This window comes from Orbicella faveolata, unplaced genomic scaffold (assembly GCF_042242905.1).
Source record: "Orbicella faveolata isolate gen_17 unplaced genomic scaffold, um_ofav_v1 contig_35, whole genome shotgun sequence".
Classification (NCBI taxonomy): Eukaryota; Metazoa; Cnidaria; class Anthozoa; order Scleractinia; family Merulinidae; genus Orbicella; species Orbicella faveolata.
Window position 1 is genome coordinate 15,155,182 of NW_028301564.1, and position 21,823 is coordinate 15,177,004.

Below are 21,823 nucleotides of genomic sequence, written 5' to 3' on the forward strand. Positions count from 1 at the left end.
TCATGAGTGTAAAGTATGCTATGTTTTTCCAAATTTTGGTATTTCGCATGAATTTGAGACGATGTTTGGGTGTAATGGGTTTTTCTTTTCAGGTATATTGGTATACCACTATACAACCGCCCCCCCCCCCCCCCCCCTTCCCCGCTACAATGGCCGACCCTGTTAAGTCTTTTGGCGGCCAGCTTGTTTTCTCGTTAATTTACAAACCTTATTTTTACAAACAGGCGTCCAATGATGAGAAAAAGACGCGTGCTGAAACCACTCAAGTACAAGGTGACTCTGTGACTCTCTACAAAAACTGTGAGCAAGCCTTTAGAACTGAGGTAAAGACCTTGGTTGAAAATAGCAATGGAGTCTCCACCAGTTGTGAGGAGTACTGTAAGAAGAAAATTGAACAGCTTGAAAAGGAACATTCCGAAATAGTAGAGGAACTTCAACAGTGGGTTGAGGATGGAGACGAAAAGAATAAAACGCTGGAGGAGATTATTGAAAAAACAAATGAAGAAAATGTGAAGTTCTTGGTTCAGATCAGCGTCATGAAGAAGGAATTGAAAGCTTTGGAGAATGAAAACAATATTCTCCAGACTAAGTTGGAAACGAAGAGAGTTGACGCAAGGAACATGCTCGAAAATCGCAATGAAGTCTCTGCTAGTTGCAATGAGGAACATAAGAAAGAACTTGCGCAGCTTGAAAAGGAACATTCCGAAATAGAACAGGAACTTCAACAGTGGGTTGAGGATGGAGATGAAAAGATCAAAGATTTGGAAGAGATTATTGAAACAACAAATGGAGAAAATGTGAAGCTCTTGGTTCAGATCAGCGTCATGAAGAGGGAATTGAAAGCCTTGGAGAAAGAGAACAATGCTCTTCAGACCGAACTGAAAACCAAGAGAACAGACTTGAAGGGTTTAAGAGCAAAAGAACATTACAACGAAAGAGAACTGAGAAATCTGAAACGTGATTTGAAGAAAAAGGACCAAAGTTTGAACAATGCCCTGGCTGAGAAACAGGAGCTGTTGGATGATATTGATTATTTGGAGGGGAGCCTGAGGGATAGTCAAGCGTCCCATGAGCATTTGAACGTGCAAATTGATGAGCTTAAGGGCATGGTGAAGGAATTGAATCAGCGACCCGATTACGGACATTTACGCGAGGACGTGGAACTCTTAAAAGGATCCCTTGATTTGTGCACTCACAAAGAGGAGCTGTTAAGCTTTGAAGTTGACGCGTTGACAGCCGAAGCATCTTTCTTCAAAGCTTGTGAGCTGAACTTTAAAAAGTTGAGGGATGAAACATCGAGTGTCATCGACCGGCTTGAGGTTCAGCTAGATATATGCATGAACGAAAACACAAGAATCGTGTCAGAGAAGAACAAAGAGCTCAATGAGTTGAAAGTCGCAAAGTCGAAGGTTATTGACGACCTTAACGATCAACTTGCTACGTTAATGAACGAAAATGCAAGAATAATCTCAGAGAAAGAGAAAGAGTTAAACAAACTAAACGACGAAAAGTCGAAGTTTATTGACCAACTTGAAGATCAGTTAGACCAGTCTGAGAATAGAAACGCCACAATCGTCTCAGAGAAGAATAAAGAGTTGAATGAACTCAAGAAACAACATTCGAGGGCTGATATCGAACTTCGGGATCAGCTAGCTATTTTGATGAAGGATCATGCCAGAATTGTTTCAGAAAATGTTAAAATGATGAACGACCTTGGAGAAAAGTCGCGAGTTATAGACGAACTCGAGGATCAGCTGGCAAAGTTAAGGAATGAAAACGCCAGAGTCATCTTAGATAAGAATAAAGAGAAGATGGAACTAAATGATGAAAACGCCAGGTTCATTGAACAACTTGAGGAACAGCTCGCTAAGCTAATGAGAGAAAATTCCTCTTTGGCCACTGAACATTCTAAGATATCTTATAACGATAAGAAGTTGACTGAACTTCAAGAGCAAGTACAAAAGTTAAGGGAACAGAAAAACTTGGTTCTCTCTGAACTTAACATGGTGTATCACAGTTTAAACTACAATGATGCTGTGATTGAGAAACTAATTAAAGATTTAGAACGAGAGATGTTTGAAAACGATGCTCTCAGCACGGCGTTGGAATTCTCCCTGGATAATTGTGCTCTTAAAGAGAAAGCACACGCTAGGGAAACAAGAAACCTTAACTATAAACTTCAAGAAATGACATTTCTTCTGAACATTGCGGATTCTTGTTCCGACGCTAATGAGAGCAAATATCAAGTTTGCGAATGTCGTGAAAAGTTTTTTGCCATGTAAATATTTATATGTCGTCTACCAAAGCCGATGTTAATTTTTTGTGCAAAGAAAATTGTTCTGTATAAATTGCATTTAAACAGTTATTTGTAATAAATTATGTATTTATAATTCCACTGGTGAATCTTAATCTTCGGACGTTAGTGAACAGTAATACAGTCTCCAGCCCAAATCTCACTCGGCCAGGCGGAAAGGAGATCTCAATTGCAGGCAGGGGGAGCCGTGTTTTCTTAACAATGAAATAGCGAAAAAATTTATGCTTGCCCAAGTATAAATATATCATACCGAACGATATCCTTGCGTACCTTATTGCAGTCCGCCGTTCTTTCCACCATTGTAAATCTCGCATTATTACCTGAGCTCGCAAGCCGCAGTGTTAGGGATGCCCAGAAAGCATACGTTTTTCCGCTCTGAAAGGGAGATCTCAATTTTCAGCGTGAAATAGAATAAGATTTGATTACCTATTATGCTGTATACAGAAAATCGGTTTCATCGTTACTTTACGTTTGCCAGTTTTGCTAATCAACAACTCGAGTTTTCCGTCGGCTCGGCTGAAAGGTTGCGAGGGGCGAAACTTTTAGCCAACTACGAACGTCGATAGACTGAAACGAAAGGAAGCCTGGTACATGTTTTAACATAACCCACCGACCGATCTATTGAACAAAGAATTTCATTTCAGCTGATTGAAATTCACGAGAACTCTGCCATTTCCAAACAATATCAAAAATTGACCAGCTTGCGGTGTCGTGTATCGATCATTAGAGGCCCTATACGTAGCCAATCCGATTGCCCGTTTGCCCAATGGTTGGTCGGTGGATTATGGAAAAACAGCTTTGGTGGCTCCCTACCGGTTTCTATTGAATTTGATAGTTAACTGGGGGCTTCGTCACTGGCCTATACATCTCGAGCCCCCAATAGAAACTTCAAATTTACAGTGTCAAATGTAAGGCTCGTGATCAATTGTTATTTTAAAACAACACTTACAGGAACACGAAATCATGATCATACTCAGCAACCCCTCTACCTTTCACGCTAAAACCTGATCATCTCATGATCATACTCAGCAACCCCTCTACCTTTCACGCTGAAACCTGATCATCTCATGATCATACTCAGCAACCCCTCTACCTTTCACGCTGAAACCTGGCAAAATACGCTCAATAGTAGTTCTCCAGAAAGATGAGGCAGAATATCTACAAGTCTTTCAATAATTGAGATGCGGCTTTTAGCCTTTGGCCAGTAGAAACGTGATTTGGGTCACTTAGCAGAGAACTATGGACTTAGTGGGATTTAATCGGGAGGGGGGGGGGTGGCGGGGGCTTTGTTTTGCTTGCCCGGCCGCCTTGTTTTGCCCAAAATAAGGCGGGGGTTCCGGGTCCCCCGGGCCCCTCCCCTAGATCCGCCACTGCCTTCAATTCCTAGAAATTTGTTTCAGTTTAATCCCTTTCGTCACTGCTACTTCCGGACTGGAAACCATGAAGATTTTCCAATAAATTTATGGGAAATACATTTATGGGTACCGGACGCGTTACTCTCACAGTGCCTCTCTGCGCCCAGGTGTACAATTGGGTACTGCCGAATTTAAGGTTGGGGTAACACCCTGCGATGGACTAGCATTCCATCCAGGGGGAGTAGAAATACTCCTAGTCGCTTCATGCTACAGAAGAGCGCCGGCCTGATGGGCCACTTGGCACTCATGCAGACTTAATTATTTTTTTAACGACTTATCTTCTTGTTTACATAAAGGAAATGGAGAGTAAACTTCCATAAGAAAAGAGAAAAAAAATAAAGTAAAAATAACAAATATTTGGGCCTGTCCGGGAGTCGAACCCGGGACCTCTCGCACCCAAAGCGAGAATCATGCCACTAGACCAACAGGCAGCAGCTAAATGTCAATTAAAGGTCCACATATTCTACTTAGAAAATATATTACAGATTGCAACTGGTAGTAAGGAAATACATGCCACATTTTTTTCGGAAAATATTGCCTTTACCTCATTGACTCCATAGCTTTGGAAAATTATAAGTATGTGCATGGAATCGAAAAGTTTGCATATCCGCGCAAATTTGGCGTATGTGAGGTCAGTCTGTTGTGCGTTACATAAGGTGTCATGAGAAAAGCGTGGCCACCAAGCCCAGGCAACCGAGCGTTCATAACTACCTCGACAGCGGCAAAATGAGTTACAGTAGCAAAAAAATATATTCCCTTTTGGGCTAAAACTGGTGAATCCCACGATGAGACAACTTGGAAATATATAGAAAACGTTATTTCATATTCACTGAAGCTACTAGACGTGATGCCGGTAAGATTTGAACGATATTAGTGCATAAATCTGTGCCGAAATAACCTGCCCACTTTCGGTAAAATTTGCTTGGAAAATATGCCTTGTGTTTTGAAAATTTTCAATAATTTTAGGTCGACGCGGAGTCGGACAATGTTCGAGTGGTTGTCAGATGTCGTCCTATGAATGAGAAAGAAGTAGCTAGTGGATGTGGTTTAGCGGTTAACGTGGACGAAAGCCGAGGGATTATCACCGTGAAAAACCCAAGCGCTCGTACTGGGGAACCACCGAAACAGTTCACATACGACAGAGTGTTTGGCTTAGATGCGAAACAAGTAGATGTTTACAACGATGCAGCCAGGCCGATTGTCAATTGTGTTTTAGAGGGTTATAACGGTGAGAAATGTCGCCAATAATATTAGTTTATTACACTGTTTATCAAAGACGTCAGAAGATGTGGGATCTGCGAAATTTATCCCGCCCCCTTTCATCCAGCACCTCCCCATCCCCGGTTAACCCCCTTGCAATGAATACACCATCGACAACGATTTTTGTTCTTTTCAGTTCAGGGTTATTTTATTCAAAAACTTCATAGTAATCTGTCCCTTAGCCTTCAAGAGGCCATTTTATTTTAGGGAGATGCTGCAAAACTTACAGAACAGAACCATCTGTAATGTCCAAAAAAATACAGTTAAACCTCCCGTAAGCGACCACCTAAAATGTCGAGCCTAGGTGAAGCTTAGACAATGCTGGGTCAAAATTTTGCCCGATCATAAGCATATGATAAAGTGTATTATCGTTTGTCTCACGATGTAGTCTCTTGAGATGTAGATCGTGACGTTTCGACTGCTTACTGCTAGTCTTCTTCAGGTGATAAGGTCGACTGATTGCATGGTATCATTTATACCACAAAGGTCGGGTGTGATTGGTGCATTTCGATCCTCCTATTGTTCCATTGTTCCGATGAGTAGCTGTTCCCTCAGTGGTCCGCTGTTGTACTGTTCTCCTGTTGTTGTGTTTTTTGATCGTGGGCATCCATGCTTCAGGAATTTCAATTCCACTATCCCTGTTGATGTTATTGGGGTGAAGTCTTATGTGAATAGCTTCCTTGACCCTATGTGTGTACCAGTGAGAATCTTGATCAATAAACTTGACCTCATTTCCAGATAGGAAAGACACCATATGTCTTTCAACGTAGAGTCACTGTTTACCAACGTACCGATTGAGGGCGCCATACAAGCTGCGCTACAAAAAGTAGAGAATAACGCAGGCCTAGCTGACCGCATGACACTTACACCAGTTCAAATCACAGACCTCTTGGATTTCGTATAAAGATCTATGTACTTCCAGTACAACGGATCGATTTACGAACAACGAGACGGCGCAGCCATGGGGAGCCCTGTATCTGCAGTTATTGCTAATCTCTACATGGAGATATTTGAAGAACAAGCAATAGAGTCCGTACCTTGCAAGCCTAAGATCTGGAAACGCTACGTAGATGATACTTTCACCATCCTGGATCGGGAAAGAGTTGACGACTTCCTGCAACACCTAAACAGTCAACAACCATCAATCCGTTTCACCATGGAGATCAAGAATAACAGCAAGATCGCCTTTCTTAACGCGTCAGTTTATAGAGAACATGATGGCCACCTTACCACCAGTGTCTACAGGAAACCAACACATACTGATCAGTACCTAGCGTATGATTCACACCACCCTCAGTCAGTAAAGCGCGGTATTGTGAAGTGTCTGTACGACTGGGCTAAACGTCTCGTGACCAAACCATCAGTAATCGCTGGAGAGAAGAAACATCTGTCATCTGTACTTGTTTCTAACGGATATCCCTCCTCGTTTGTACAGAAGATCACAAAGGCATGAACAACCCCAAGAAGAGAGCCCGACGTTGAATTTAAATCCACCACCGTTTTACCTTATGTCCAGGGAGTTTCGGAGTCTCTCCACCGCTGGCTAGAACAGCAAGGCATTCGCACCGTCTTTAAGTCCAACACGACACTTCGGTCACACTTAGTGCGACCAAAGGACACCATCAGCCTGGCTAAACAAGATGGTGTTGTCTACAGGATTCCCTGTGAGTGCGGCAAACTCTACATCGGGGAAACAGGGAGATCTATGCAGGAGAGGATCAAAGAACACACGACAGGGATATACGACTCGCCTGTACCCAGACCTCCGCCGTTTCTGAACACACCCACGAGAACGGCCACTATCCTATCTGGAATGAGGTCAAGTTTATTGATCAAGATCCTCTCTGGTACACCCATAGGGTCAAGGAAGCTATTCACATAAGACTTCACCCTAATAACATCAACAGGGATAGTGGAATTGAAATTCCCGAAGCATGGATGCCCACAATCAAAAAACTCAACAACAGGAGAACAGTACAACAGCGGACCACTGAGGGAACAGCTACTCGTCAGAACAATGGAACAAAAGGAGGATCGAAATGCACCAATCACACCCGACCTTTGTGGTATAAATGATACCATGCAATCAGTCAACCTTATCGCCTGAAGAAGACTAGCAGTAAGCAGTCAAAACATTGCAATCTACATCTCAAGTGACAACATTGTGAGACGAACGATGATACACTTTATTATTGCATCTATCACGATGAATAACAACAGCCTTTTCCTCGACATAAGCATATGGTGTGTCTTATCCCATGTTATAAATGGTTTATTTGGGTGAAAAGTCAATTTCTAGAAAAATCTGTGAGACATTTTAAATTTAGGTTCATGTCATTTAGAAATTACTGAATTACTGTTTTTGGAAGTGTCTTTGGCTTGTTTAACAAAGAGTAGTTCATCTACTGTTCATAAACACTCACATTTTCCCAGTGGGGAGGGGTTCTCCCATATGAAAAGGTATTTGATGCTTGTTAGAAAATTTGAATTAAACCTATAAAGGAGACCAGTCCAAGGATGGTTTGAGCTTTCTTCAACCCCTTCAAAGATACCACTTAAAACAGAAATTTCCTAATTACAGTATATACCTCTTACTAACCGAGTTCGAGGTCCATACTGTAAGTTACAGACCGAGTTTTTTTCCCCTTCAATTTATGGCCCAAGCGTGAAGCGTGCGGGTCATAAATCGAAGGGGAAAAAAACAAGGATCCGTAATTTACAGTATGGACCGAGAAGACAAGGTTAGTAAGATATTTATTATATCTCTACTGTGTCCCTGACTGGTTTACGCAGACTCAGAAATGCTTCAAATTTCTGACGCACCTCGAAAGCAAAACAAGTCAGTTTGAAACTGTTTTTAAGTCGTTAGCACTTCTTGTTACATAATTTAGAGTATAAGAAAGTTTTAAACTTTCACTTGCTATTAAAGTTAATGAACACTTAGCGATAGATCACAAAACAGTTTGGCAACAAAACCAACTTTAGCGGCCCACTAAATTGACCAATCACAGCTCGTGTACTAACTGAGAGATATAATAATGTTTGTTATTTCTCCAAGTGCACCCTAAAATACTTTGAGGGCTCTAAATAGATATGGTGTTTGGTCCTTCGCACCCAAAACACCCCTAAGCAAGAAAGAGCATCTCAGAACCTTTTCATATGGGATTCCCCCTTCCCTCTGCATCTCTGGGACATTTTCAGGCCCAGATTTTACCATCTCAGTATAGTTGTAGGGATGTGGACAAGAAGAAAATAAGAAATTCCTTCAACTACCTCTCCAGATTATGTTGTTAGTGTGATTCTAAATTTAAAATTTAATTTTTAACACCATGACTTTCTTTTACCGGCAATCCTCATTGTTGTTTTGACTCGGTTGATTTTTTTTCTCAGGCACAATTTTTGCATATGGGCAGACAGGAACGGGTAAAACATTCACAATGGAAGGGGTGCGTACAGTTCCTGAACTGCGTGGAATCATCCCGAACTCATTTGCACATGTATTTGGGCATATTGCTAAGAAGGATGGTGACATTAGGCAAGTGTTTATTATCACTACTGAAGCTTTTATTAAATGTAATTTTTATTGCATAAAATTTCTTCTTGAAGCCTTACTTACAATATTGTAGCAAGTCCTGCATTTGAGATTTTTTCCTTTGAGAAAAAATAAAACAAGATTTTACCACTTTCCCATTATCTTTTATGGTGGCCTGGATTGAGTGGTTACATTTTCAAGCCCCTGGCTAGGGTCACTGTGCTTTGTTTCCTCTCTCCACCCAGGAGGATAACTGCATCCCAGCAAATTTCTGTGTAGTGCTAAGAGGTAACTTGTCCTTACACTCTCTTCTCACCCAGGAAGGAGAATAATTTCTTACTAATTCCAACCGCTTCATGCTACATGTAACAGAGTTAAAAGCCAGGGCTGATCGATGAGTAAACAGTCTTAAAAGTTTACCTTATATTTTTACTTTCAATCATTTTATAGGTTTCTTGTTCGAGTCTCATATTTGGAAATCTATAATGAGAATGTGCGAGATCTACTGGGGAAGGATCAGAATGCAAAACTTGAGGTATGTTGCCTTAGCTGTTCTCAGAATACAGGAATACTGCAGCTATTTCAGCCACACCTCCTAGTACTCATTTTTCATGGTATTTTTACAGGTAGTCAGAAAGTTAATAGTGTTTTTTCCCTGCCGATGTTAGGTAAAGGAGAGGCCGGATGTTGGAGTTTATGTAAAGGATTTGTCATCATATGTAATGAACAATGCAGATGATTTAGACAAGACAATGACACTAGGAAACAAAAACCGTAAGTATACAGCATGTGTTCATTAAACGCCAGACCAAATGAAATATCTTATGTGGTAAATTAGAGATGCCCCCTTTTTCTGTGAGAGTCTTTGTTTCAATTCACTGTGAGTTATAAATCATGATTTAAAAAGACCAGTTGACCAGCATGCATAACTGATTTAGATCCTTGTATAATATTTTGAACTTTGAAAACCTGAGCAAGTTAAGTTTTATTTGTGAGTTCTTGCTTGATTATAGGTTCTGTTGGGTCTACAAACATGAATGAACGATCTTCCCGTTCACATGCAATCTTCACCATCACTGTTGAATGCAGTGAGAAAGGACCTGATGGTCAACACCATGTCCGCATGGGAAAACTGCATCTTGTTGATTTGGCTGTAAGTTTAAAACATCGTGCTCGCTTAGTTATAATGGATATGTTTTGAAATGTTTTAACAGACAGTTACTGGAAAGCATTGTTCTTTATACAAGTCAAGATCAAATTAATGAACTAATGATGATAAGTATAGTATTAGTAGATGGATTGATAACACTGCATTATTATTCTCATTGCAAGAGTGCAATGAGATTGACAAGTAATGTATCAAACATGAGAGACCATATTTGAGCACGTCTCCAAACACTGAGAAAAGAGCTGAAAATATGATGTGCAGCAGAGCATTTTTGACAAACTTTGAGGTGTTTGAAAATGTGGTCAAACACTGTTTTGAGTGTTTGATATACCTTAATCAAAACTAAAACTAAGGAGAAAACAGAGAAATAAAATTGTAAAAATCTATACTAATTAAGATCAGATAATTATCCAAACAGCCTCAAGGTCATGATTTCCTTTGTTCAAATATTGATGATTTATTAATGAGCTTGAGAAGCAATTTTCTTCTATCATATGAAGGCTTAGATTTAAGCTTTACCTTAGTTGCTGTGCGGTTGTAACTTCAGACCAAGCTATTTTTGTCTCTTTTCTTCTTCTAACATACACTGTAGGGATCAGAAAGACAGGCCAAGACAGGTGCAACAGGTCAAAGGTTGAAGGAAGCAACACAAATCAACCAGTCCCTCTCCACCCTGGGGAATGTTATATCTGCCTTAGTAGATGGAAAGAGCACTCATATTCCATACAGAAATTCTAAGCTCACAAGACTGCTTCAAGACTCTCTGGGTGGAAATTCCAAGACAGTCATGGTAAGTCAGCTAATGCATGGTTATGTCATGTTGTCAATAAGTATGGGTTATTGACCAAGTGTGAGTTTGCGAGTTTATGGACTTCGACTCCGTCTCAGTCCATAAACACGCAAAAAAAGAACTTGGCCAATATCCAGCCATCTTGACCAAACACGCTTGGTCAATAAAGGATTTATTATATGGCTTTTGGGAAAATTTTTCTTCCTGGACACGGCGGGTAGTCCCGAACGGGCAAGATAGCTCCATCTTGTCCGCTCAGGTAGCCAATCACAGTACAGGATTTGATTCATCTTGCCCGGTCACGGAGCTAGCCATATAATAATATCTCCTATATACTTCTCCCATGGATGTGCACTAACAAAGAGTTGCTCATAAGCCTTCAAGATGTGCTTTCTTGTAGAATATTTATTATTGTGAAATTTTTGTTTCTGACAAAATGCCTTCTTAGTTTAATGTTCTCTCTTTTGTTTTAATTTTCTCAGATTGCTAACATTGGCCCAGCAGACTACAACTTTGATGAGACAATAAGTACCCTCAGGTAAATTAATTTAATTGTGCTTTTAGTTAATTCACTAATCATGGTTTTTTTTTTTGTATTTTTTGTATCATTATGGCACTTGAGGAATGTTATGCACATGGGACTGCAAGTCAGAAGGTTCAGAGATTGGGCCCAACTATTTTGCAAGTGGCTTTGCTTTCACAGTGCCTCCAATCAGAAGAGAAGGTGGAGGGGGAGTCGGAGAAAGGGTGGACTAGTGGGGGTGGAACACTCCTTGTCACTTTTTTATGCTGCTGACCACTGGGGTTAAAAGACAACAGTCCAGATAACACTATGCACTGGATAGATCACTGTTATTCATCGGATAAGTGTTGAATAAAAAACAAACCATCCACAGGAAAGTGTTTAATCCAGTGGATAGCATCATCCATCCTTTGACCAATGATGGCCTGGTGTCAATTAGCTTATCCATCTTCGGACCAACTTCAAACTGGTTCTCAATTTTTTTTTCAATTTTTAATTTGAACATTATAATTATTCCAGGTATGCAAACCGTGCTAAGAATATCAAGAACAAGGCTAAGATCAATGAAGATCCAAAAGATGCACTGCTGAGAGAATTCCAGAAAGAGATTGAAAGACTCAGGGCTCAGCTGGCAGAAGGTATGTTTAGGGTTGTGGTTCTGATACAGCTCACAAGACTCTTGTACTCTGAAGAACCAATTGTACAGGAGACTGCTTCAAACTAAAGAATCTACGGGTTCTTAGCAAGTTGCTGAAATTTGAAGGTTCCAAGTCTTTGAAAAATAATATCAAATATTTTTTTCATAAAAATAAGTGTAGTTTCTAGTGCAATGCCCGATGATATGGTAAACTCTCCACAGCCTTATATTTAATGAGTTATGATATCAGAGCAGCAGGCTTAATTTAATGCCATAAATTTGGCCAGGAGGGCTGATGCATCTTCAAGTGCAGAGGCAGTTAAACTTTTTAGTTTGCAAGTTTATCTTATATCTGATTGTTTGCGGTATTTTTATTTATTTATCTTAAATTAAATCTGAATTATTTGAATTTTGTTTTACCTTTATCAGATGGTGAGGGAAGTGGTGGTAGCGAGGAAAGTGAATCTGAAGAGGAAGTTGTAGAGGAAGGCATGACAGTCAAAAGAAAGAAGAAACACCGAAGAAAAAGTAGGTTTGAAACAAGCCTTTTATTTGAAGAACGCATGTGTTTATTTCCTCAAGATGCTATCTGTGAGTGATCTGCAAATTTCAGACATAAGACCTAGTATGGTCATGTTCTAAGACACAAACCATGTGACCACCTAAAATACTGATGAACATTAATGTGCTTTGATTGACTAATTCTATGGCATTGTTCTCCCATAATGCAAACAAAGCAAAAGGCCATAACATTGCCATAATGACTTCGCTATTGCTCAGTCAATACAGCAAGGTCCTGGTTTGAGATTTTCCTGTTAAGACCTCACTCTCGGTTGTTAAGTAGTTATTATTTCCATATATAATTTTCTCCCAGGCATGCATGCTCTTCCTCCTGAGAAAGTAGCTGAACTGAGAGCTGAGATTGAAGCAGAACGGAAAGAACTGAAGCAGAAGACAGACATGGCTGAGGAAGAGAGAAACAAAGCTGCCGCGGAATTGGAAAAGAGAGAAAAAGACATCCAGGACTCTGAGTAAGGAGTCAGGAGTGAATCTTCCCTTGATAAAGAGAAGTTGATAGAGAATTCCTGTAAATAGACACCTCTTTTGACAGTGCTTAGCCTCTGAGATGGACAGTTATCATAGGCAGACATGACTGATTAGATGATTCAACTTAATTAGTCATTAATTAATTAAGTAACTTTAATTAATTGTTTGATTGATTAAGTAATCACTTTATATTAATGTTATTATTTTTGTTATGTAAAGACTGGAGCACAAAAAGCTTCAAGATAAATTGGCTGCTGTGGAGAGCAAGATCATTGTGGGAGGAGTGAACTTGGTTTGTATTTTCAGTCCCAATCAACTCTCACATTATATTCAACAGTGTTTCCGCCAGACCGCGCCATTGCGGGAATCCTGCGTTGCAATCAGAGAAGGCCCCCAGAAAAACGAAAAAAGGGCCAATTTGGCCCTTTCCTTTTATAAGACTGCAGGCTTAACACAGGCATAGTATTTTAAAAGCCATCCCAAGGCTCAAAGTTGTGACCAATACGGTCACCAATGCAACTAACATTTCATCCTTGGCGACCAAAAATTCTGGATTAGTAGCCATAAAGGCAACTGCATTTCTTTGTGTTGATGATCAATAACGGTTATTTTGTCACACATTATGTCCTTCTAGAAAATCATATTGAAAGATCTTTGCTTCTAAAACATTCCACATAAGAAAAGAAGTCAACCCATCCTTTTGCTTTGATTCTCTCACATCAGAAAACTTCCCAATGGCTGATCGTGTTTGAAATCGCCCTGTAATGCATTGCAAACCCTTGATCATTGATACGTTATGTATGCCTGTGGATTGTTCTCTTGTAATACACAGATCCTTCATACTATTATCTGATTTCAAAAAAAAAATTGATTGAGTAGAAACACTTCAAAAAGCACTTACTATTAAATTTTCTCAAAGATCGTAATAAACTGCTTTATTATCCGTGGAACCCTGATGTATTTTTTCGTTCTGCACCTTTCAATTTATTGGCCCCTTTCCTAAAAAAATTGGCCCCTAAAAAAGGTTTTCAGGGGCCACTTTGGTCCTCAAGTAAAATTTCCTGGCTGAAACACTGTTCAAGTATCTGCTTTTGTGGTGTATTGAACAGAGCAGCTGAAATTTTGTAGAAAAAAAAAAATTTAGTTTCTGTCTCACATGAAATATATTATTAACTTTTTCTGGGGGGGGGGGGAGGAGGGTGGGAATTATGTTCTGGCAAGAACTGTTGAGTTAAATTTAAACAATAATTATCTTTTTTTTTGTATTAGTCATATTTGATTCATTTAGGGAGTTTGACAATGTTATAATATTGTATTCATTGTAGCCAAGTTGTATGTTTTATCAGTATTAGTACATTATCCATTTCCAATAAGAAACAATTTCTCTCTGTAACAGCTAGAGAAGGCCAAAGAACAAGAAATTCTCTTGGAACAATCTGCTAAAGAACTTGCAGAGAGGAACGAAAGAGGAAAGCAACTTCAGAAACTTATTGAGGAAAAAGAGGTGAGATCTATAGTAACAGAAATACTGATAACACAAATATTACAAATTTAAGAACAAAAAAGGTAAAGAATCCCAACTTGCTAGAGACAGACCAGTCGGGCATCTTACAAGTGGCTTACATGAGGCTTGCTTAACATGGTATGGGTTTATTAAGGGGTGACGAGGATGACACTCTGTATTCTGTGTTTTCTTCAGCAAGAGAGGGTTGACATTGAAGAGAAGTATGCCAACCTTCAGGAAGAGGCTGCTGGCAAAACCAAGAAGCTGAAGAAAGTATGGAGCATGCTTATGAGTGCTAAGTCTGAGGTATGTACATTGAACCATAATCATCCGAGAAGCCACAATCCTTTTGGAGCACCAAGTATAATGACCTCTGGCTTTCGAATAGACTGAACTTGACGTTTGAACTTTGTTATTGTTATAACTTAGCCTGCCAATGATGCGGTCATGTCAAAAATGTATGCGGGGGCAAATCACATGGAAAGTACTGTATGATCAGATCGCCATAATGATGTTGAAATATACTGTTGTTTGATTATCAAGATTCTGCTCCTTGTCTGTCCACTTGCCTTTGTTTCACCGATCCCCTCAACTATCAGACTGTTGCCTAAAGACCCGCACGACACTGGCCAGTTCCTAGACTGCAAGCAGTCTCTTTTTTGCTTGAAAATCTGTGGGGAAGAACGCAAAGAAAATCGCAACACAAGTGAGTAGTCATGCCAGCGCTATTCGCGGCTCACAGTATTGCCGCTTTCTTGTCATACTCTCTTGTTTTGCATTCTTCTCCATGGATTTTTGAGGAAAAGAGAGACTGCTCACATTCTAGCCAGTTCCATTTTGAAAGTCCTTGATTCACAGACATTGGCAAACATTTTACTGACATTTGTAGAAAACCAGACCTAGCCATGCCATTGATGATATGATCTATTACCGAACAGATGCATGGCATCATGGAATCTACTTGTTTTATATAAGAAAGAAACAAGAAAGAATGTTAATGGCATCATCTATGTGCCTGTCCTTCAATAGAGCATAAGTAAGAACCAATCAAAATACAAGAATAATTGAAGAAGCTAGTCATAAAAGGGGATAAGTGACAATTTTGGTTGCTTTTCTTTTTCCTTGCTCCAAATTAGCTGAATTTTTGCATGTGGTCTTCAATGTAATAGAAAAACGTGTTCCTGTATTTTTGCCGCTGGTTTTTGCTTCGCTTTATAAAGACGCCGCTAGGAAAACCGAGTGGTTTTTTGCATACGCAATATCCTGAAAACGAAGCAAAGTTTAGCGGAAAAACTACGGGACATTGCTAAACATACCTAAACAAAACTCTATGCGAAATTTGGAGCGTTTTCGACAAAGTTCACTTTTGATTAAAATACCTAACGCCCTTTTCCCACCGAGGCTGCAAATAAACGAAGCCGATCCTTTGTTATAATAACCAAGCCAAGCCTTTGTTATAAGTCGAAGTCTCGCCTCGGTTTATCATAACAAAGGATCGGCCCGCCGCGACCGTAGGGACTTTGATCTCACTTAGAAAGCAGCAAAATGTCAATTTCACGCAACGTATAAGCTCAAAAATGTTAATTTTAGGTCAAAAAAGGTTTAAATGTTGATTTCACGTTAACGCGTGACGACAAGGAGGTTGATTTCACTTAGAAACCAGCAAAATGTCAATTTCACGCAACGCATAAGCTTAATGATATTGATTTCAGGTCTAAATAGGTTAAAATGTTGATTTCACGTTAACGCGTGACGGCAAGGAGGTTGATTTCACTTAGAAACCAGCAAAATGTCAATTCCACGCAACGTATAAGCTCAAAAATGTTGATTTTAGGTCAAAAAAGGTTTAAATGTTGATTTCACGTTAACGCGTGACGGCAAGGATGTTGGTTTCACTTAGAAACCAGCAAAATGTCAATTTTACGCAGCGCATAAGCTCAATGATGTTGATTTCAAGTCTAAATAGGTTAAAATGTTGATTTGACGTTAACGCGTGTCGGCAAGGATGTTGGTTTCACTTAGAAACCAGCAAAATGTCAATTTCACGCAGCGCATAAGCTCAATGATGTTGATTTCAGGTCTAAATAGGTTAAAATGTTGATTTCGCGTTAACGCGTGACGGCAAGGATGTTGGTTTCACTTAGAAACCAGCAAAATGTCAATTTCACGCAGCGCATAAGCTCAATGATGTTGATTTCAGGTCTAAATAGGTTAAAATGTTGATTTCGCGTTAACGCGTGACGGCAAGGATGTTGGTTTCATTTAGAAACCAGCAAAATGTCAATTTCACGCAGCGCATAAGCTCAATGATGTTGATTTCAGGTCTAAATAGGTTAAAATGTTGATTTCGCGTTAACGCGTGACGGCAAGGATGTTGGTTTCACTTAGAAACCAGCAAAATGTCAATTTCACGCAGCGCATAAGCTCAATGATGTTGATTTCAGGTCTAAATAGGTTAAAATGTTGATTTCGCGTTAACGCGTGACGGCAAGGATGTTGGTTTCACTTAGAAACCAGCAAAATGTCAATTTCACGCAGCGCATAAGCTCAATGATGTTGATTTCAGGTCTAAATAGGTTAAAATGTTGATTTCGCGTTAACGCGTGACGGCAAGGATGTTGGTTTCATTTAGAAACCAGCAAAATGTCAATTTCACGCAGCGCATAAGCTCAATGATGTTGATTTCAGGTCTAAATAGGTTAAAATGTTGATTTCGCGTTAACGCGTGACGGCAAGGATGTTGGTTTCATTTAGAAACCAGCAAAATGTCAATTTCACGCAGCGCATAAGCTCAATGATGTTGATTTCAGGTCTAAATAGGTTAAAATGTTGATTTCGCGTTAACGCGTGACGGTAAGGATGTTGGTTTCACTTAGAAACCAGCAAAATGTCAAATCGCGCAGCGCATAAGCTCAATGATGTTGATTTCAAGTCTAAATAGGTTAAAATGTTGATTTGACGTTAACGCGTGAGGGCAAGGATGTTGGTTTCACTTAGAAAAAAGCAAAATGGTAGGAGCCCATGATGGGCTCCTGAAAATGGTAATTTCACGTAACGTATAAGCTCAAAAATGCTGATTTCAGGTCAAAAAAAGGTGTAAATAAAAATAAAATGAAACAAATAAACATTTCAATAAGCACTTTTCCAAATACGGCAACGTCTTCAATGGCTAAAAAATCACGAGATAAAACATAGTTTTCGACAAACGCGATCGTAGCTTTATGTCACGCACCGCCATAACTTCCAAGTTGAAAATGCGCTGGTACCTCTTATGCCTGTTGAGGATAACAACTTTGGTGGCTGTTTAGTTTTGGATTTAAGAATTTGATGACTCCACGTGAAAACGCTCTATAAATAGGGCTGACAGATTAACAGATTAACCCTTCTGCGCAACGTACGGGTCTCCATACATCTGCATGTCCCCTGATCCCAGAAGCTCAAAACACTACAAATCATACCGATTTGAAATAAAATCAACGCAAACTGGATCACAGCTCTGTTACAATCGATCGCCACTTGCTGGCCATTATTATGTTTAAATCTAGTTACCAGTTCGAGAAACGTCCGCAGAACGTAATCGCAATGCATGCCGGGAAGGGTCTTTACACCTCGTGCGCGGGAAAACATGGCGGTCGATACAAGACAAATTTTATCACTCTAAAACCAGTTCTCGCTTTCCAAACTTTGACGCTAGCAACGCTTGGCAAATGGGCCACAACTCACCAGAGGGTATTTTTCTTGGGCAAGAACTGCTCTTGGACTTTGCTACCTGGCTCGACCTGACTTCGAACGCCGATAACACGATTACGGTATATCAGCTGCCTTCGAAGTTTCAGAACACATTTTGATTCTTTAAAACGTGCTGATGACTTACGGGTTTATCGAGGCTTTATGATGCCTCTCAACCACCAGGTAGGCATACAAGGTACTTTAAAACAATGCTTAAGATATTAGTTGACAGAGCTCTAATGCGGCACATCTCTTTTTTGTTTGATGGCATTTCGTTTGACGCTCGATCGATTCACGTGTTGTGTTCACGTCACAATAACCGGTGTAAACAATCCGTTCCCAGATTTCCGCTCTATATGCTGTGGGATTTGGTTTTGACTTCATACACTATAAACAGTCTGCCTGTTTGCTGTTCAACAAATAAACTCCTAAAGACATGGCTAGGAAAAGCCAAGTTTTTTGCCTACATTTTAACTCGAAAACAAAGCAAAAACCAGCGACAAAAATACAGAACCACGTTTTTCTATTACATTGAAGACCACATGCAAAAATTCAGCTAATTTGGAGCAAGAAAAACGAAAAGCAACCAAAATCATCACTTATCCCCTTTTATGACTAGCTTCTTCAATTTGACTTAATATTATATAAAGTATTATTGAACTCTTAATCTCTGTAGATGGCTGATCAACAGCAGGAAAACCAGCGTGAAACTGAAGGTCTGCTGGATAGCATCAGAGAACTACGTAAAGAACTTCAGTTTGAAACACTGTTGATTGAGACATTCATACCAGCTGAATTTCAGGTGAGAGGGGATTAAAATTGATCATAAATTGCCAAATGTCACCCTTGACAAACTGTTTTTTAATTGGTAATATCACAACAAATTACTCCTTAATTTTAGTGCAAAATTTCACAGTTTATTTGTAAAATTTCACATCAGAAATAACAAAATTGCCATGGCATTCCACCGCAATAATGTTTGGCGTGAAATTTATTGATACAATAAACAAGTAAACAACCCATGATTGTAAGCATAATTTGTGTCCCATGATATTAAAAGATAAAAGGCTTGGAAAATTATTAGAATTTTAACAAAGCATGTGTGAAACAATTATTATTTCCTAATTTCCCTTGTTACCATTTGATTTCTTATACTAATTTGTGCTTCAGGAACTGATAGAGCAGCATGTTTCCTGGAATGAAGAGATAGGAGAATGGCAGCTTGTAAGTATTACAGCTTCCTAAAATCATGCTTCTTGTGTACCTTACCATTTGGAAAGATTATTTTCCCACAATCTTACTACTTTGAGAGTAATGTTCTAAACTTTGGCCGATAGCAATTTGTGGCATATACTGGGAACAATATGAGGAAAGCGTCTCCAAGTCCAGACCCTAAAGACAAGAACAAAGAGGTACATTATGATAATTAACCAGGGCTTGAAAAAAGTTCCATCCAGTTGTCCAGGACAAGTAGATTTTCCCCACGGGCAAGTAACTCTTCCTTCTGAATTGCCAAATAGGCAGAGGCCCAGGCAAGGTGTAGAATTAATTAGAAAAGAACAAAGTAAGACTTCCCCAGGTCTAGTAAAATTTGAGAGCTGCTTGTTTGAAGGGCAAGCTGGAAGTCAAGTTTTTTTTTTTTTGGAGCCCTGATTCACATTAGCTTAGCTGATATATTATGCTATTGAATAAGTTTACAAGATACAGTGATTGCCATAACTTGATGCAATAGACTTTTCAGACTGTAGATAACATACTGAGATTTTGAAACATCAACCTTTTGTTTGCTTTTTGCATCATAACATTCATTTATTGTACTATAATATTCTGACTCAAGTTGTTCAGGAGACCTCTTCTCCTGGCCGCCGCACATCTTCTTGAACCTTTTTTAAGAGGACTGTAGAAAGGATTACTAAAAGAAGGAAAAAAATGATCAAGAATTTTGCACATCTGAGGACTTAGTGTGTTAAATGTGGAGAGCTATTATTTTTCGGACAGCACACATCCAGTATGTTCACTGTTGTTCTTGTTCTGTCTGTAGCTCAATGATACAGATATATCCAGTGTGTATTTAAGTTATGAACACATTAACTACTCCATGGGTTATGATGAACCAACTGCTAGGCCTAAAAGTAGTCATCCAAAGTCTTCCCGCCCAAAGACGGCAGGCAGACCCAAGACTGGAAAGAAGTAAGTATCAAGTTACTATAATAGTTATAAATAGTCATGTTGAAATCACATTTCCTTCTGCAATTCTTAGAGTAATTATACAACGCAAATGGTACATTTACTGTCAGTGTGTACCTAATGGTCAATGCCTTCCTCTGAAGCAAATACAATGGAACCCCTATTATGCACTTAGTAGGGGTTGGCCACTTAATACAGGTTTGTTTACCTTGAATATTTTCACCATCGGGTTAATTTCTTAGTGAACATGGAGTCACTTCAAGAAAATCATGATAAACGTGTGTTTGAATGTTTTTATCCCTTATCACCTTCTATTTCTGACTCTATCTGTCATTGCCTTTTCGAAAACAAAGTTAATTTACATGTATTAATTTCTAGGCGACCGTTTAATAGGGATGAAGACAATACAAAAACCCTCATCGGGATGACCAATAGAGGTGGCCAGTTAATAGGGTTTTATTTAGTATTTTACTGACAGTAATTTTGGAACTTTGATAACTGGCCACTTAATAAGGGGTGGCCAATTGATAGGTGGCCACTTATAGAAGTTTGACTGTACATCTCAAATGGCAGATAGCTATGTTGGTCTTTACAGAGGTAGTCAACTGTACAGTGACACAAACAGATTGTGTTAACCGTGTTATGTTGGGTTCACGATATTTTTCCTTGGCCTACAGGAAAAAGTCAGAAGGTGAAGATGGTGCGAGCAAAAGTAAAGAAGATGATACTGAAAAGTATCCCCAGTCTAGAAGGCTTCTAAGCCCAAAGAAACACTTTGCATAACAATTTATTTTGCCGTTCCAATAGGCAGGGATTTCATGACTTTGTCAGATTACATTGCGCAGCAATTGTAAAAGTTGCTTAAAAAACATAGTTTGAAGACAGTTTATTGTACAGAAAATAGCCAATTCCAGGCTCTCATTTGTATTGTATTGACTGGCATTCTTCAAGGTTCTCACAGGCTCTCACAGGCCCCAGTTTGTTTCTTACAAGCACGTGGAGATGGCATGGCCACCTCACATGGTTTTACGACTGGCTTTTCAAGATGGAGATGTGACGTGGGCTTGGTTGTTCAAAAGCTGGATGCCTCTGTTAACAGAATAAGTTACTATCCAGTAGATAGCTCAGTTTTTTGTTCACAGTTATCCACTTGATGGTGATTTGTTTGGTGGATAGTGTTTCCACCCTTTGAACAACTGGTCCTCTAAATTTTAAGTGATGAAACTAGAGGTCAAATGTAATTTATTTTACCAGATATCCTTTTTGGGATTTTCTGAAAGAATTTGCTTATTAAGGAAAACAATTTTTCTAGTTTGGCAAACAAAAATAAACTTCAAAATTCCATTCTTACTGAATTTCCAAATTGTCTTGATGGAAAGGCATGGTAGTTGCATGCAGTATTTGACTATGTATTATTTTATTGTTTATTTGAAAGGAAGCTAACCTGTACATAGTGGAATAAAATTGGTTGAAGAATAATAGCATATAGTTGTTTTCATGTACAAATGTTTGGCTTAGGTTTACTTGCATTTGGTATTGTTTCAAATTGAAAGCATATTACATATTCTGGTATACTGGTATTTTAAAAACATTTGCCTTTGTGATATAATTAATATTGGTTCCAGTCACTAATGATTATGTACATACAAAGTGAAGTTCTCTTAAATTCATATATAGAGCATGTATTTGCAATAAATGCTTTTAAACTACACCTTTC

General features: G+C 39.2%; 1 protein-coding gene and 1 non-coding gene across 2 annotated transcripts; one reads left to right on the plus strand and one right to left on the minus strand.

Annotated features, from left to right (window-relative positions):
* Positions 1–4,086: 4,086 nt before the first annotated feature.
* Positions 4,087–4,160, minus strand: Trnap-ugg (transfer RNA proline (anticodon UGG)). The gene has a single exon. It is a non-coding gene; the product is annotated as a tRNA-Pro (tRNA).
* A 265-nt stretch (positions 4,161–4,425) lies between these two features.
* LOC110042982 (kinesin-like protein KIF3A) lies at positions 4,426–21,817 on the plus strand. Its single transcript, XM_020748370.2, has 19 exons — positions 4,426–4,582; positions 4,696–4,957; positions 8,380–8,524; positions 8,972–9,056; positions 9,190–9,295; positions 9,535–9,674; positions 10,282–10,479; positions 10,962–11,017; positions 11,522–11,640; positions 12,069–12,167; positions 12,514–12,670; positions 12,906–12,978; positions 14,083–14,190; positions 14,386–14,496; positions 18,596–18,721; positions 19,090–19,143; positions 19,257–19,331; positions 19,961–20,109; positions 20,784–21,817. The coding sequence occupies exons 1-19, from the start codon at positions 4,577–4,579 to the stop codon at positions 20,887–20,889; spliced, it is 2,175 nt and encodes a 724-aa protein (XP_020604029.2). The 5' UTR covers positions 4,426–4,576; the 3' UTR covers positions 20,890–21,817.
* Positions 21,818–21,823: the final 6 nt, after the last annotated feature.